At 33.5% G+C, this 18177-nt stretch overlaps 1 protein-coding gene across 1 annotated transcript in view; it reads left to right on the top strand.

The window, feature by feature from the left end:
* HPS4 (Hermansky-Pudlak syndrome 4 protein) overlaps nt 1–13287 on the top strand; it is a 35692-nt gene extending 22405 nt beyond the window's left edge. Inside the window, exons 6-10 of the mRNA XM_090108808.1 lie at nt 2880–3111; nt 3188–4326; nt 5871–6060; nt 6958–7175; nt 12985–13287. Of these exons, the coding sequence (XP_089964934.1) occupies nt 2880–3111; nt 3188–4326; nt 5871–6060; nt 6958–7175; nt 12985–13153 (1948 nt within the window). The 3' untranslated portion in view covers nt 13154–13287. The remainder of the gene's footprint in view (nt 1–2879; nt 3112–3187; nt 4327–5870; nt 6061–6957; nt 7176–12984) is intronic.
* The last annotated feature ends 4890 nt before the right edge of the window (nt 13288–18177 follow it).

Raw genomic sequence — 18177 nt, 5'->3', positions numbered from 1 at the left:
AAGAATCTCTAAATCCATTTGGTAACAAATATATTGAAAAAATTGTCTTATGGTCTCTTTTACAGACACGGTTTTTCACCGTGAAAATGTACGGTTAATTCGCCGTATGCAAGATTCTACAAGCTCCCATAGTGATCCATACAAAACTGACGACCGTGCTTACACACGGCGAATTAACCGTAGATTTTCACGGTGAAAAACCGTGTGTACCAGAAGCCTAAGGGACACACTGTTTTGGGAAGTCTGCCTCTATAAAGATTTATTAGGTAATTAATTTTGAGAAACTACATTATAAAAATACAGTTTTAATTATGCCGTGTAACTTATAAAATGCTTATAACCTTTATAACACCAATATACATTTCCTTTTAATTAAAACTTAATGAGTAAAAGACAGCATTAATTTTGGCATCAAAAAGGTAACAGGTTCAGAATGTATTTTGGGATACAATTTGCGTACAAAGTTATTTTTGGAACACGGAAATTCTTAGAGATAACGGACACAGATCATACAAGAAGACGTCACATCATCACTACATAGTATAAAACGAGTGATTCAAGAGTAAGGTTTTAGTACCTATATAATTTATTAGGTTTTAAAGCGGGTAAAGCCGCGGGCGGTAAGCTAGTATATTATAATGTATCGAGTTATGATTTGTAGAGAGAATCGCATTAATTTGAGTGTTATGTTATTACATAGTTAATCATCAATCATACACTTTGCCTCGTAAACCTTTTATTTTATCCGGTGAAAGAGGCGACTTTTAACAAAATTAACCAAAAAGCGAATATCGAATATATTTTGGAAACAGAACCTGTTTGAGAAGTTATTTCTGGAGATAACACGACCTTTTTTAGGATACTCGGATTATTGACTTGATGTCGATATTTATAGCACTAAATAAATATTTTGGTGTTGAAAACGCCTGTATTTAGAATTCTTGTTTGAGATAGTTATATGATAATGATATAAAAATGAAATGGTGTACTTTTGTCTCTTCGATGTAGATGTATTTAGGGTTGTCAATATAATAGACTTAACAGTAAGATATTGTTATAGATACAGTGGAGGTTTTTATTATGATTGTGCCAATACATTTTTATTTTTTAGAAGTACTCAATTAAGTGTGGGTGGCGGTTATTATAAGGACATGAGATATATAATTAGTAGTCATAATATTACGCAACAAAATGAAATAAACATCATCTCATTTTGTTTAGATATTCCAGTTTTACCTTGCGACATTCCCAAACCCGTTTTGTATATCTAATCGAATTTTATTATTTTGTTATTCTGCCTTTGAAAGCTTTTTAAATATTCATGTGTGATTACATTATAAGTTTTACGTTAAAGTGTTTCTGATTCAACATCATCATCAGCCCATTTACGTTCCCACTACTGGGACACGGGCCTCCTATGAGGGTATGGGCCATAATCCACCACGCTGGTCAAGTGCGGTTTGGCAGATGGCACATGTCGTCGAACTTTGATTCTTCGACATGACGGTTTCGTCACGATATTTTCCTCCACAGTTTAGCAGTGGCCATGTAGTATAATCAATATTATTTATTACTAGCTGCGCTCCGCGGTTTCACCCGCGTGGCTCCGCTTCTGTTGGTCTTAGCGTGATGATATAATATAGCCTATAGCCTTCCTCGATTGCTATCCAACACCGAAAGAATTTTCAAATCGGACCAGTAGTAGTTCTTGAGATAAGTGTGTTCAAACAAACAAACAAACTCTTCAGCTTTATAATATTATTATAGATTTATTATAATTTCTTATAATTAGAATGATATAGACTACTAGACCTCGAAGATAAGTGTCATTGAGTTATAATAACGCTTTCAAAGCTGCTGAATACAGAGAAATCGAATCGCAATTTTATATTGATAATATTTTTTTCTATTTGAATAGACGGCGACGTCGTTATCAATCACTGCAATCTGAATATAATCTGAATATCTATACTAATATTATAAAGCTGAAGAGTTTGTTTGTTTGAACGCGGTAATCTCGAGAACTACTGGTCCGATTTGAAAAATTATTTGTAGGTGTTAGGGCTATCTAAGGAAGGTGATAACTTATAGGCTATATATATATGTATATCATCACGCTACGACCAACAGGAGTGGAGCCACGGGGGTGAAACCGCGCGGATAATATAAAACACAAACATAATTTTGCTCGATTATAACGCATTGACTGTATTCGAAAAAGATTTTAATAATAAATAGCAAAGAATTTTAATTCCCAGCATTCGCAGCTCTATTATATTGCATTGGTTAATGTTAAAAAATAATATTAGAACACCATATTTAACAAAACAGTGTCCAAAATGGCTCAGAATTAAAATGTCCTTCACGATAATTCCTAAATAATCGTCAATTCATACACATGTACATGAAACATTATTGTTCATAAAATACTTGTAACAACATTAACAGTATTGTACAACTTATTGAACATTCCATTTCGTCGAATTTACAGTAATCTCTCTCGAGCCAAAAGTGGCCAAAGTGACCGTGTTTATGGCCCCCTTTAGTGGTTTTGATCAAAAACGAGTTTTGGGAATGGTCGATGTTTTGGACGCAAGGAATTTTATGTTGTACAAGTAGTTATTAATTAGCCTTCAAGTGTTATTGGTTTGATAGGGGTGATTATATTAAATGTATGAAGGAAGTTATATCGAATGCGGAAATACGTTAATGAATCTAATACGATTGAGAAAGATTATACGACTATTTCTAAAACACTATTTAAATATAAAATTCCGGACGTAATTTATAGCGTGATGCTAATATTGTAAAATGACAATTCTACTACGTACGTTTTTAGATTCACACACATTATAACCATATTTAATGATCTATTCCAGGATAATCGCAACACAATTACCACCGAGTCTGACCTCATACCTAACAGTAGTAGATCCGTATCGAATAAAATCCCCAGCGGAGAGCTTAGAGACCGATACACCTTTGCCCCTAGGGTCACAAGTATTAGTTGTATACGTGGGCAGAAAGACGTATAATAGTTTGAAGAAACAAGCCAATAAGTTACAGGAATTTGCGAAAAATGGAGAGGAACTGGTCAACGGGTTTAAAAAGGTAATTTTCCAACACGTTTCCTTATAATTTGGTACTTAATATTGTTAATTTTATGCTTATATGTGATTCTTTACAGGCACAAGAAGCAGATAAGGACAGAGCTCGAGAATTCCCACAAACAGGCATGAAAAGAGACAAATCGCTATTATTTACAGCAGTACCTGAGGAAGATCACACAATGATCTCTCCACCCAATAGAGAAGAAATACCAGGAGAGAAACGGAAACCCAGTATGCCAGATGTCGTTCCCTTTGCCAATAAACCCAGACCGCGACCCAACAAACTATCACTTAGCTTTAAAAACCAAAAGTCGTTAGAGGAAGACGTAAAAGAAGACGAAAATGTCTTCACAGGACAGACGAGTGTTTGCTCAACACCAATGGTCGAATACAAAAGATTACACGGAAACATGCTATCCATCTGCCAAAACCTCGATAGCCAAGAAAAAACTGATGTGGAACCAGACGTTCTGAAAAATATCGAAAACTGTAAAATAGACGAAAAACGCGACACGAAAACGATCCTAAATACCGACTGTGTGGCCGAACATTTTATTAATAAACCCGAACCGTTGAGGAAATTATCTAGCGTCACGGATTTGCATGATACAATACAAAAAATAACTAATAAAAACGGATCGAAAATAAAGTTAAAAACGTCCAAAGAGGATATAGATGCATCACCGACGGCGCAACGTAAAAACCAGAACACAATAACTATAAACGATCCATCCTTCCCAGTATTCAGAAACGACGGTATCGCGATATCCGAATCGCTTTTCAATCAGTATCTCGAACAGTATTACGCGGACATGAAGGACAAATCGAAGGAAGATAACATGTTTAATTTCAACCTCAAATTGTGCGAAATGGATAAATTCCAAGACTTCGACTCGGAGTTGGCGAAATCCCCGCAAAGGACGCCCAAGAAAATTGCCAAGGACTCGACTAAAACTTTGTCGATTACGGACCAGTCGAGGCGGAAGTCTTTGTCGTTGCCTTTGAAGTCTTTGAACACGGATTCCCAGACGGAGACGGATACGATAAGCTTTAAGAAAAAGTTGACCGGAGTTCAGCTGACGCCGTTAATGGAAAAACTTAGCCATTTAGCGTTCTCGGATAAATCTAGCGGGTACAGCAGTCGAGTGATGACGCCGTTGGAGTTGAGGGACATTCTAACGCCGGGCTTGGAGAAACCGATTAATTTTTCAAATAAGTAAGTCATATCCATTGTTTGATATTTTAAACTTACTTAAAAAAATAGAAAAAAGAGTATTAAGTTTTTTTTATTGTCTTACACAAAGTGTGAAGTATTAACTATACTAAAATTGCATTACAATCAATGATATTTTATGTATAGATACGTTATATACTCACAATATATCCAAAAAAATGCTTCATATGCAGTGTCAGGCACACACAAATACAAGTATCATTTTACTTAATTTATTACATTCACAGACTGTATAAGAGAGATGGCTCTAATAAAATGATATAAACAAAAAAAGACAAAGATAGTTTGTCACTTCCGCGCAGGTGTAAGCAAAAGTCATAAGAATTCACCAATTAAATATAAATAAACAAATAGTTGCCATGGTAATTGGCATAGACTAACGACACAGAAGGTTCAATGTTATAGATGTTACAGTTCCTGCACAAGTAAACAAATGTGACAATTTCATTTACTATTGTATTAAAATGAAAAAACTTTTTTGGAGATACAACTGTATTAAGTATTTATTACTAGCTGTGGTGTTCGTTTTCGGTCATCATCATTTACCCGATAAACACCCACTGCTGAGCATAGTCCTCCTTATAGAATTCCATAAGGACCGATCTTACGCTATTCGTTTCAAGGCAGTTCCCGAAACCCGTACAAGGTCATCACTCCAACTTGTAGAATATAATAATAGTGGTGCCTAGATGAAAAAAAAGGATGAAATAAAAGAAAGGATGAAAAAGCCTTTTTTATCTAAAACACAAATAAAATTTATGTTCAATTACATTATTATTATTTACAGAAAAGCAAATAGCATTTTTCGTCAGTAGCGATAATCTTTTCTTTAATGTATACGTATATTCAACATCATTTTTGCAAAAAAACATTTTTGCCATCACGATTTCTTTGTATATAATAAATAGATATATTTGTTAATTACATGCACTGTGTGGATTTAAATATAAAAATAATCAAGTATTTACCCAAATCGAAATTAATAAAATAACCGTTCTATTTTCAATAATCGTATCTACATGATAATCTTTGAACACAGTGTACGCTAGCTTTGTCACACTAGTGATTGAAGCAATGTTTTATCCCTTTCATTATTTCAATACAAGTGTCAAGCATGTGTCATTCATAAAGAATTGTAAATTGTTATTTTACTCATAAACTGTAATAATTTAATATATTTTCCTGTGATATGATATTCCTTTATCTTTTTGCACGAATACGTGCACTTTCTGAACACACAGGAAGGCATTTTCGACAACTTTAATGTACCTATCGGCACATGCGCTCACTGGGACCGGTGACAATCTGACTGATTGCATTGGTCCCAAATAGGACCAATTCACGGAAGCAATTTTGGTGCGTTGATGACGTATCTACCTCTTGTTTCTATATATAATATCATTGATTACAATAATGAAATTATTCTTTTCACCAAGTCCATTATTTAACATTAATAAAACAGCTACATATTTTTAGTCTCTTTGTAATAACAATGTATTGAATAAAAAAAAATTGAATATCCACAGACCAAAACCAGCACAACGCGAGTGCGACAGTGACAGCGATAGCGAAGCGAGCGAAGGCGAAGCGAACGTCAGCGGGTTCGCTTCCCGCGCCGTGCGATGTGCGCTCTTTGTTAGCGGTCTGCACAATGTTGCTCTGTTGGAATTACTTGATTTGGAAGCCGCTAACGATGCGGATATTATTAATTCATTGGTGAGTAAAGTAAACACAATCTTAAAATAAAAAATATCACAATATAAGTGCGATAGCGAAGCGAGCGAAGACGAAGCGTGTTCGCGTTTCACGCATTTAGTGAATTGCAGTATTTTTGCTATGTTGTCATTTAACTTGTAAAGGCGAAATTCTATCTTTATTTTTTGACTTATGCGAATATATTTTTAAGTGTAATATTGTATTCAATATTTCGTATTTATTATATTATATTGACAAAGTTATTCCAGTTAATACAATAAATAAATAAATAAATAAATAAATATTATAGGACATTATTACACAAATCGACCTAGTCCCACAGTAAGCTCAATTAAGGCTTGTGTTGTGGGTACTAGGCGACGATAAATATAATATTTAATAAATACATATATAGATAATAACACCCAGACCCAAGAACAAATAATTGAGTTCATCACACAAATATTTGCCCTGACCGGGGATCGAACCCGGGACCGTAGGCTCAGTAGGCAGTTAATTTACCACTGCGCCAACCGCGTCGTCGAAAATACTTTATTGCATCGTTGGAGCGTGCATTAAGGTACAAAAGAAACTGGACCATGCATACTATATAATAAAAAATAAATATTTCAGGACATTTCGCCCGCGTGGTGTTTTGATAAAAGATAGCCTATGTACTTTCTCAGGGTCTAAAGATTGTCTGTGCCAAATTTCATCAAAATCGGTTGAGAGGTTCAAGCGGGAAAGCGTAACAGACAGACAGAGTTACTTTCGCATTTATAATATTAGGTAGGGATTTATAATAAGGTACCTTACAGCTAGTGATACAATTTTTGAAATGAATAAATACTAAGATACTATCCTATATGATTATCTATATATGATTAGGTTCAGCAATTTCCTTTTCTATTATTCTAGTGGGAGACATCCCTTAACGCGTTGGGCCCCATAGAGCAGCAATGTGTGGAGCCCCCCTTGGCAGTGCCCGAGTGTAGTGACTATAGTTACTTGCTGTTGGACCCCGACTGGGGCACGGTTAAACGTGGAGGGCCCTGGGCTGCGGTTGATATAGCCACTATGGGACTTATACACAATGAATTGGAAGAAGATCCCGATTTGGCAGAGTTTATGCTAAGGTGAGTTATAAGAACTATAATTTGTGCAGTTTATTGTGCCAGACAAAGTAAATTTGAAGAAATAATTCGATTATTTTTGTAAATATTGCCCATCGATAAATTGCGCTCTCATTTTTGTTTTAAAAATAAAGTACAAGCTTTTAAAGGTAATAAAGAAAGTGCCTTAAAATGTTTGTTGTCCTTCAGAGCCGGTTTTACCCAAAATTGGATTCAAACTTTAGGACTTCTAAAAATAACTTTTTACCTTTAAGGTGATTGCAACGATCTGTTCCCAGCCAATATCCCGCTAGATGGCGCTGAATTCTACATTTCTAGTTTATTTGAGTTTTTGCGTAATTGGAATAGTCATCAAACCTAGGAATAGTCATGGCGGTTACTGAATATTATATTTTATTGAAATATGTTATATCATTGCCTTAAAATCCACCCAATTCGGTAAAATTATGCGTTTTAACATCTGTCATTGCATACAGGGTCGTTTACACACACAGACGTATACAAAAATGATAAAGATTTAACTCTAGATGGCGTGAATGTAAAGCGCGTCACACACGGTGAAGATACTACCTATAATATTTTATCTAATCTAGTAATATTTTATATTACAGTATCTTAAGGTATCCGGTATCAGCGTTCTGACCATCATTTTTCTTTTTTCGCTGTAGAACCGCCATCCTGTTACAAATGACCCACAAAGGAGAATGACCACGGGTGGTATCGGTAAAATTTTAGTTGTGCCACGTATTCGTTATATTGTTAATTCCTATTTGTATTTATAATGATCATATGTATCAATATTAAGTCTTAATTAAACCGGATAAATTGAAATAATAGTAAAAGTAAAAGTTTTTCTTTTGAAACATGTATGACTACGTATGGAATCGGTAAAATACTAGTTGTGTCACGTGTTCGTGATATTGTTAATTCCTATTTGTATTTATAATGATCATATTTATCACTATTAAGTTGTAATTATACCGAATAAATAGAAATAAAAGTAAAAGTTTTGTTTTGACACATACCTATATCTATCTCTCTTGCAAACGTCATATGTCATAGTTTCTATTTGAAATGTCAAATGAATGTGTTCGACGCATTGTTCGATGTTATTTTGAAATAATGTTTAAATTACGATTTACTTTTCACATTTGTCTTGTAAATTAAAATATTACCTATGTAATAAATGTAAAACTTAACGTTCATCGTTAGTTTAAACTCGATTAAGTAGTTTTTTGAAGTGTTGAATAAAACTATTGTTTTATTTTTATTGTCGCGAACTGCGGCTTATTTACATAAAAACTTTAATCATATCTAAAAGTACTAACATCAAGCTTTAAATTGAGCTATATTTCATCTTGACACAAGAAGTTTGATTGCGATACCAAGTGCCATAGTCACTTGGGCAATCTCCTGTGGTTTTCATTTTTCTGTAGACAAAACTTCAAAACGCCACCTGCTACGGTTTATATTATTATGAACGATTAGCTTTCCGCCCGCATTTTCAAAAATATATATATATATAGTTCCCGTTCCCGTGGGGTTTCCGGGATAAAACCTATTCAATGTGTCCAAGTTACGTTCTATATGTGTGCTAAATTTCATTGTAATCGGTTCAGTAGTATTTGCGTGAAACACACACATACACATCCTCACAAACTTTCGCATTAGTAGGAAGTAGGATTGTTATAAAAATAAAAGTTATATTTGTTGGCGTAAACTATTTTATTGTAATTTTGGGAAATAAATAATGTCAAAATTGATTACCTACAATAAAACGCAGTTTTATTTTATTACCTACATTACACTATTGTTTTTTTTTTATCAAAACATGTATTTGAAGTAGCAAATATGATATTATGCTGATCCAAGCATTTTCACTCAAAACTAATATCACTAATGATTTGTAAAAGTAAATTATTTCAAAATACATTTCATAACCAACAAGTAAGAATAATTATTCATACAACAACAAATCAAAAACACTATTTACTATGGAAAAAAAACCAGGAAGGTGAAAAACATATTTACGATTTCGATGCACTCGACTTTTAGTAAAATAATAGGTAAAAATATTATTATGGTTTTGATCACAGACATAATATCTGTGGTTTTGATTTTAGCTACTAGTATCAGAAAGCTGCGTGTTCAATGCACGTCGGGGTCCCACAACTGTGGAGGAAGGAAGGTAGAATACCTCCATCGAATAAGTGAAGTTTCTCGACATACTCGATTTGCCGGCCGGCCTCAATGAAGATTGTCCGAAAGTTGTATATGTGCTCTGTAACGAAAAAATTTCGCTAGCGCGATTCAGAGTGAGGTGTCGTACAATATACCTAATGAAGTTTTTCATCTTTTTATTTTACTGCAAATACAAAATAAAAATTAAACAATGGTAATGTAAATTCTAAACAAACTACTACCAAAATACAATTAGAACAAAAATCATTTGACTTGTTTATTTCACCCAGAGGCCAGAGGCGGCTCGTGACAACTGACAAAATTGTATAGGTGTTCACTTGAAATAAAACAATGAAAATACAATAGCGTTCGGGATGATTTATTACAAAAAAATGAGCACCACATTTTATAAATGTCTATAACACTAAAAATTACAAAGTACAGGCTATTTCAAAACGAATTCAATGACTAGGTATCAATAATTAGTAAATCACCGAATTTGCATTCGCGAGCGTAGGTATCCATAGTGTTTGTCACTGACGGTCACTGACCTCTATAACTTATAGTTATAGAGGTCAGTGGTGTTTGTTGTGTAAACATGTATGTATTTGAGTAGTTAGTAGCATATTATATTCTGAATTTCTGATCCATGCCTATTCACTCAAAACTAATAACACTAATGATTTGTAACAGTAAATTATTTCAATAGGTAGGTATTTGAACATTTCCCAACAAGACGTAAGAATAATTATTCGTAGGTATACAAGATACAATAACAAATCTAATACACTATTTATTATTTTATTATTTACTAGCGGTCCGCCCCGGCTTCGCCCGTGGTACATGTTTACGTTTTCTCTCCATAAGAAGTAATAGCTAGAGAGCTAGCGCAAAGCTACCTGTATGTATTTGACCAGACCTGGATTTTTGTGTGTTGATTCCCCTATACCTACTATACATGAGATGAGGAGTCACTAAGCCCAGAGTGGTGGACGGGGCGCGCGCTTAGGTAAGACAGGTGGAAATTTTTGGCGAACTTTGAAACCATTTGACCACGTCTGCCATTTTGATATTTGAAAATAGATTATTATTACTATCGGAAAATAACAATGGCAGACCATTATCACGCGGATAACATTCTGGCAGACACTTATGAAAGTGCTGAAAAAAAATACAATTTTGAAAGTATTTGACCAGATCTGCCATTCATATATTTTATTTATTAGGGTCTTAAAAACTTATTTTCGAAACGGCAGACATTTTCATTGCGTACAGACTTCAGCAGACAACAAAACTTTACAGACTTCAGCAGTCAACAAGACTTAGCTTCTACATGGTCAGATGTATATATGTATTACGTTCCCTGACCTTACATCAATGATTTACTTTATTAATGTTTTTATGGTCATTTACATTTAATTTTGAAAACTATGGAATAAAATTTATAAATTTGATGATACAAAACTAAATATACATTTGTAAAGAATCTCAAATATAAAGTTGTGTTGCAAATAACAAATCATCATTTAAATATTTAGTTTATTTCTTTATTTAAGAAACAATTAACAATTACAAAACAACATAAAAAAACACGCATGCATTTGTTGAAATGTTCATTCATCATCACTATCGTATCGTATATTTTATTTGAATCAATAAAATAAAAAAAAAATAAAAAATAATAATAATACAAAAATAAATTCACAACACAAGAAAATCCGCGCGCAAATCATAGCGCGTGACAATGAAATCAAGAACTTTCGAGCCGACGCGGACGACGAAGGAGCCTAACAAAAGTACCTACAATCATAGGCGGCTCGTGACAAAATTGTATGGCCGTGTTCACTTGAAATAAAACAACGAAAATAGGTACCTACAATAGCGTTAGCAGTACAAAAAAAATGAGCACCACATTATAAATGTCTATTTATACACTAAAAATTATAGAGTATTTCAAAACGAATTCAATTATTATTTAGCAATAATTAGAAAATCCCCGAATTTGCATTCGTGATCGTATTCATAGTGTTTGTCTACACTAATATTATAAAGAGGAAAACTTTGTTTGTTTGTTTGATTGTAATGAATAGGCTCATAAACTACTGGACATTTTACCAATGTTTGCAAGTTTGTGATTACTTTGATAGTTTACCGATTTATAATAATTGTATACTTATATCATTGTTTAAAAATATTCAAACACAATATGATATAGGTACTGATTTATCACTGGTTTCAGTGATGAACTGATGAGTCAATGTTAGCTACAATACTAATCACTTTCGTCATACATGTGTATGAACTATGATTGATGTGATTTGCAATGTGGTGAAATTTCATAAAAATCACGGGCCAATTTTTTGTTTTGAATCCCACCAAAAATACATATATTACTAATTGCGTTATTAGAATAATTAATTACTATACCCACGATCAATTATTACAATTTACAATATAGTCTCAAATGCATACTAGAGAAACATTGCAATTTGAATCAATTAAAATGCATAGCATACAAAAATAAATTCACAACACAAGAAATTCCGCGCGCAAATCATAGCGCGTGTCAATGAAATCAAGAATGTAATTTTATATCAAGCCGACGAGCGACGACGCCGAACTAAAGTACCTACAGTACCATTTACCTTCAGTGTACAATACAGTTTACAGACCTACGACGGACGAACAATAATGAGTAATAAATAAAAAAAAACATAGTTTCTAAGGTCATTAGTTTTATTTTATTTTATTGTTATTTTCTTTGAACGATTGGAAATGAAATTACTCAATTTTTACACAGAACTTTGATTTATTAGAATTATGCTCATTATGCATAAGATAACGAACGCGAATGCACGACATCTAGCGCGTCAATGTCTAAACATCGCCTTTCGTTTAGACATTGACGCGCTAGATCTGTAATAAGTATATAGTCTATGCGCTAGATGTCGTGCTTTATGTCGTGTTTCGCTTGGCAAAAGTCACGCACACTACTGTAGAAGTGTCAAATTTTTCCGGTATTTTACTGTTGTTTTTCTAAGTAAATATTGTAAATTATTGATTAAAAAGGTCGAACGCGCACACATTTCATTATAGAGAAGTGATAAAATGATTAGTTTTAAAGAAATAGTGTCTGTGTTAAGTGTTTAGAGGTAATCAAAAATGTATGGAGGGACAGTCGGAACATCAACCTTAAGAGATGTAATATTATGAAAATAAATTTGGAACGGTCCACCCAAAAATGATAATTTATTATGTACTGAATTTTATGTAAATTTTTGTGCATCAAGATGCAGAATTAACTGCATAAATTGAAAATTTAATTAACGCCTTACGAATTAAGAATGTTTTTACCATAATACGTAATTATTATAGAGTTATTTAAAACTTTTAAAAGTGTGTACCCTAAATTCTACTAAATTCTGTTTCTTTTAGTGCAGTTCTCTTGAAGCAATTAAATAAAACAATAAATTCTATTGCGAAGTTTCTTTATTATTATTGACGCCACCTTTTATATAGTGTATAATTCTTCCCTTTTTATTCTTGATGTTAAACACAGCACATTATTTCTACATCTATTTTATCCCAATAATCCTATAAAGTGTAAATAATAATCACTATCTCTCCCCAGGAGCGACGACAGCGTAGTACTAGGCGCTTCATGCGGTCGAGCACAAATGTTCTACCAAGAGAGCGGCCCCCGGCCCGCCGGCCCGCCGCCCCCCTCTGATATACTCGCCACCGCACCGTTACGGGCCCGCCGACGGTTGCATAGAGATCATTGTGCGTTGCTAATATAAAATGGTCCATATTGTGTGGGAATAGGGTTCAGTTTCGTGTGAAAAAGTTATGGATAGTGTGGTGTTGTGGACTTTATTGTAAAGGAAGAGTTCTACCAAGCGGGCCCTCCGACATCCTGGCCACTGACGTTTGTAAAGATACATTTCAATCATTGTGCGTTTCTGATATAGACCTTATGTTGTGGGGGTAGGGTTGAGTTTGGTGTGACAAGTTATCGACAGTGTCGTTTATTTATAAGGACTATTGTAACGGAATATGGACTTTATTGTAATGAAATATGATTCAATTTCTATTGACGTCTGAAATATAAAAATACGCGCTGCTTTTATAGAGTACATCTTTAGTAGTTTATTTTTGCCATAATTTGGAGTGGCAAATTTATGTTATATGAGGAAGTGATAATGTAGTGTGCTATGTATTGACCTTTAGAGCTATTACGCACTGTCGACCAGTCGCCGGCGACTCAGTCTCTCGGCGACCAAAACAGAGAAACTAGGGGCAGGAAACCAAGCCGAGCGACAGTATTCTAAGTACATTCGTGCTGAACCCGGTCCCTACAAGAGTCGCTACGACAGTTGCTTGCAGTGCGAACGCTCCCATTTGAAGCCGTGCTTCTATTGGTCGCCGGCGACCGCCAGTCGCCTGTGCGTCGCCACAACGCGGCGAGTCGCCGAGTCACCGGGACGACTGACGACTAAGTGCGCAAGCCCCTATTTAAACTATAGTAAGTCACAGTCGCCGGCGACTGAGTCGCCAGCGACTGGTCGACAGTGCGTAATAGCTCTTATTGTCATTATTTTATTATTATTGTCATTAAGAGCTATTACGCACTGTCGACCAGTCGCCGGCGACTCAGTCGCCGGCGACTGTGACTTACTATAGTTTAAATAGGGGCTTGCGCACTTAGTCGTCAGTCGTCCAGGAGTAAGTCCAGTCGACAGTGCGTAATAGCTCTTAAACTCTTATTCGATTGACACCTCGTAAGAATTATAAGATCTATAGTGCCACAAACTTATCTGACCCGGTGACGGTGTCACTGATGTCGCTTTCTTTTTATTTAAACAAAATATTCCGTATGAAAAGTCTGTGAAAATGTGACATTTCAAAATGGCGGCACGTAGTTCCAGTTTTTGCCACCGGGTCAGATAAGTTTGTGGCACTGTAATTCGATATCTAATTTTGAACTGACATTGAAATATTGGTGTTGTTCTAAATTTGTTCGTAATGTGTGCTAATAGATCTCAAATTGGAGTGACATCTTAACGAAACATCTCTGCTGTGTGCTATTGTGAAAAATGTGGTAATAGGATTGCAAACGTGACCTTTTTCTATTGGAATATGACTCATGAATTCTTTTGATATGAGGTTTTCAAATCTCAAATTCATGTGAAATCTTGACAAAACAAAAAATCCGCGCTATAACTACTATAATATATGTATCGATGTGTAATAATGTTTTCTTAAATTATATTTTCATGCTATGATCATGATCATTGCATGGTGTCAATGTAATCTGAACCTGAGCTTGTGGTTTATATGTAAAGCAAGACGAGAGTAACCATCTACGTGTTTCATGTGAATTGACCCTTATTTCAATGTTATAACTTATAAGTAAACACTGGAGTAAACAAGATGTCATAGTAAACTGGGCCAAAGCGTGTGTCAAGTTTTGCAATTACATTTTTTTTTTCATTTCATTAACTAATTTATACTCTTGTCATGCTAAAATGCACCTTATTGCAAATGTATGAAGCTGATATTTGCTCCACAACCAGTGATAACCAGGATAAAAAACGTAGTTATTACATAAATTAAGACTTAGATGACGTCAATTGAAACTAACTTAAATAGAAGATTATTTCTAAAAGAACTTCAACATTTGCAGTTTAAAGCAAATGCGAAGGCGTTATAAAAGACACAATCTTTAATATCCTGACCCTATAATTAAACTATACTATAACTTTGCATATATATGCAAAGTTATAGAAATCTCCCTAGCAAAACATTCCTAATATGGATCTCATGATTTTTTTACTCTTGTTTGTCAATAACCTTTAAATGAACTTTGAATATTTTATATTTTTAGTCGATCGATTTGAATGACAAAGCTTTTAAATTTCAAATAATTTAAGGTAAGGCGCGTGTAGAACTTGATTTGTATTAAAATTAGGTCCTTTTTCTACCCAAAAAATAACAACATATTCGAAAGAAGAGCTACAAATTATTAAGCATTTGAATATCTTTTGAAATGAAATGAATTTATTCGCAAGAAATTTTATCCAAAATAATCATCTTTTACTTTTAATGTGAATTGATGTAATGGTTTATGTACACTTTTTTACATTTTATCATTCCCAAAATTATTGTATCTATTCAGACAGAGCCTTATACATGGCAGCACTATTATCTTATTAATCTGTTATAATATTCTTAAGTTTTTAATCTGTTCAGACTTGGTAGACTCTGGACAATAAATGTAGACTTTCAACATTGAAAATGTATTAATTCCGTAATTATACCTAGTATTAGTTGTAGATATTCGATTAGTATTAAAGTAGGATTGTTATTTTTCGTTGTAGACGTAACTATAGATAGTAGAGCGACAGTTGTCCTCTTATCGGACGTTAGAATTTTTATATATTCGCTATAACATTTAACCTTCTATCTATCCACAATATAACTCCATATTAAAAACAGTCAACTAAGTAGCCGTAAGTTTACATCCGTACATATCTTTGATGCCATCTCGAAAAGTAAATATTTATTTACAATATTTCGCAACAATTTAGAATTTTATTGCAATGCTCGTCTGATCTGTTTGACATAGAGTTGCATTTTGGCGGTAATTTTTATGTCATACAGATTAGATATAACGTATGGCGTCCGAAACAATTTTAATTATCTATATTCCAGCCATAGAAATGAAGCTATACTTATCTATGCTACGCTAGCTTGTAATGTCCGGCCATATATCTACAGCTAGTCATGCTCAATCTTGCCGTCTGGTAGCTTCATATTTTTAATTTGTGGGTCTTAGACCTTACCTACTTTATGTAAGGTAGATGCCAAATAATATGCTACAAGCTTAGATCGGCGTTTTGATGTCTTAGCCTTTATCTTAAATATCGAAGCCGTCTATTTTGTGTCAGTATTTAGGATTTTTTGCATTCCATATTCGTTGCTTTAGATGTTTATTCCATATTTTTAACATGGGATTCTTGCAATATGTGCTGTAATATGTTTGTTATGCTTATCATGATCGTTTTATATGGTACTATTACTTTTAATAATTTTGTAATCAGAATGAGATATCCACATTAGAAGATTTGTAGTATATATTTTATTGTCAGATTATTATCAATTTCTTAGATTGTTGTTACATTATAATTTTGAATAAGTACTGTAAATTATATTATCGATGTCATAGAATCCTGTTAATTTATTCCATTGTTACTTATATTTTGTTGTTTTTGTTTATTTCAGTATTAGTTATGGCATTTTATATGCGAGCGTATGTTTTTACCTATTTATACATTATCTAAGCATTGTGTAAATCTAGAATGTAGCATCAGTTTTTATTGTAATCATTACCATTGTTTTTATGACTTGTCCAATTATGTATAGCTTGTAAGTTTGTTTTTAAATCTTTAACAAAAAAAACGACCATTTTATATGAAATTTGATTTGTAAATACGACATACTTTCAATTCGGTATACAGAAAAAACAATGAATCTAATACTTAACCGTAGAAAACTGTCTTCCGATTGCGCAGGCGCCGCTCGTTCCACACTCCATATGTTATGTTGAAGCAATGGTGATGATTTATAGTAAAATTTGTATAATTTTCAGTTTGTATCTTTTCAAGTGTTATAACATGTATTGTTAAGATTTTTCCCAATTCTAAGTTGTACCAGAATCTTGTATGTATGTAAGCAAATAATTTGTAATTTTCGATACCAACTCGTTTACTCAAATATAGCAACAGGTGTTTTTGCTTTGACTTTATACTGGCAATGACTATTCTTTTGTATTATATTCGTCCAAAACTATTTTGATCAAAAAGTGTTTCTTCGTTTTGAACCGCTGCGCAATGCCATCTTAGAAACAAGTGCCAATACAGAATGCGGTATTTATTTATACTTATATACATAGATATTTTTAAGAACTTTAAAAAAACCCGATAGTGAGATTTTTTTGTTAACTTTACTCGTACGTGTAATACAATATACTGAGAATAAAATATTACAAATATGTTGTGGTTTTATTTCATACTTATATATCATGATGAATGAAGTGAACAAAAGTAAAGAGATTACTTTTACTAAGGGCCGATTTTGCAATGCTTGGATAAAACTTATCCGTCCAATAAAGTATTACACGTTAATAATAAAATGTCACTTAAACTGTCAAATACAGGCAATTAGAATACGTTTTTAAAATGGTAGTTTTATACATTATTCGACGAATAAGTTTTAACCAAGCAGTGAAAAATCAGCCCTAAGTGTACAAAATTACTTCTTATCATTGAGGTATTATTGATACGTATAGAGAGGACAGACACCACGAACAAAATCTGTGCGACAAGCGCTGTGGCGCGGGGCGGCTAATGAGTCATACACTTTGTTGATATTCTGCCTCTTATTACTTATAAATTAAAACTCAATGAAACAAAAAAAAAATTGTTTATCTTATTAAAAAAATATGAATAAACTTATCAATTAAAACCAATCAATGTAACAAAAATTGGTTTGAAACGATTGGCTCTAACTCGTTTTACAAATATCGCTACTACACGATGTCCTCTAGTACGTAGTACATAGTAACTCAATGCTTCTTATTCAGTATAATAAGCTACATAGTATGGATGAATGATCCCAAGATATTTAGATAGAAAATTAGGTTTCCCCCAAACATGAAAGTGAAAGATATTTATTGCTGTTATTCATCATATTTATTATGCAATTCCTTCAGAAATATTTATGTAGATATATTATTGTTTACTACAGATAAAATGTTGAAAGG

Source organism: Colias eurytheme, chromosome 13 (assembly GCF_061535395.1).
Source record: "Colias eurytheme isolate Ceu_HAF_F1 chromosome 13, ilColEury1 Martin Lab GWU primary, whole genome shotgun sequence".
Classification (NCBI taxonomy): domain Eukaryota; kingdom Metazoa; phylum Arthropoda; class Insecta; order Lepidoptera; family Pieridae; genus Colias; species Colias eurytheme.
This window is presented reverse-complemented; position numbering and strand designations above follow the sequence as displayed.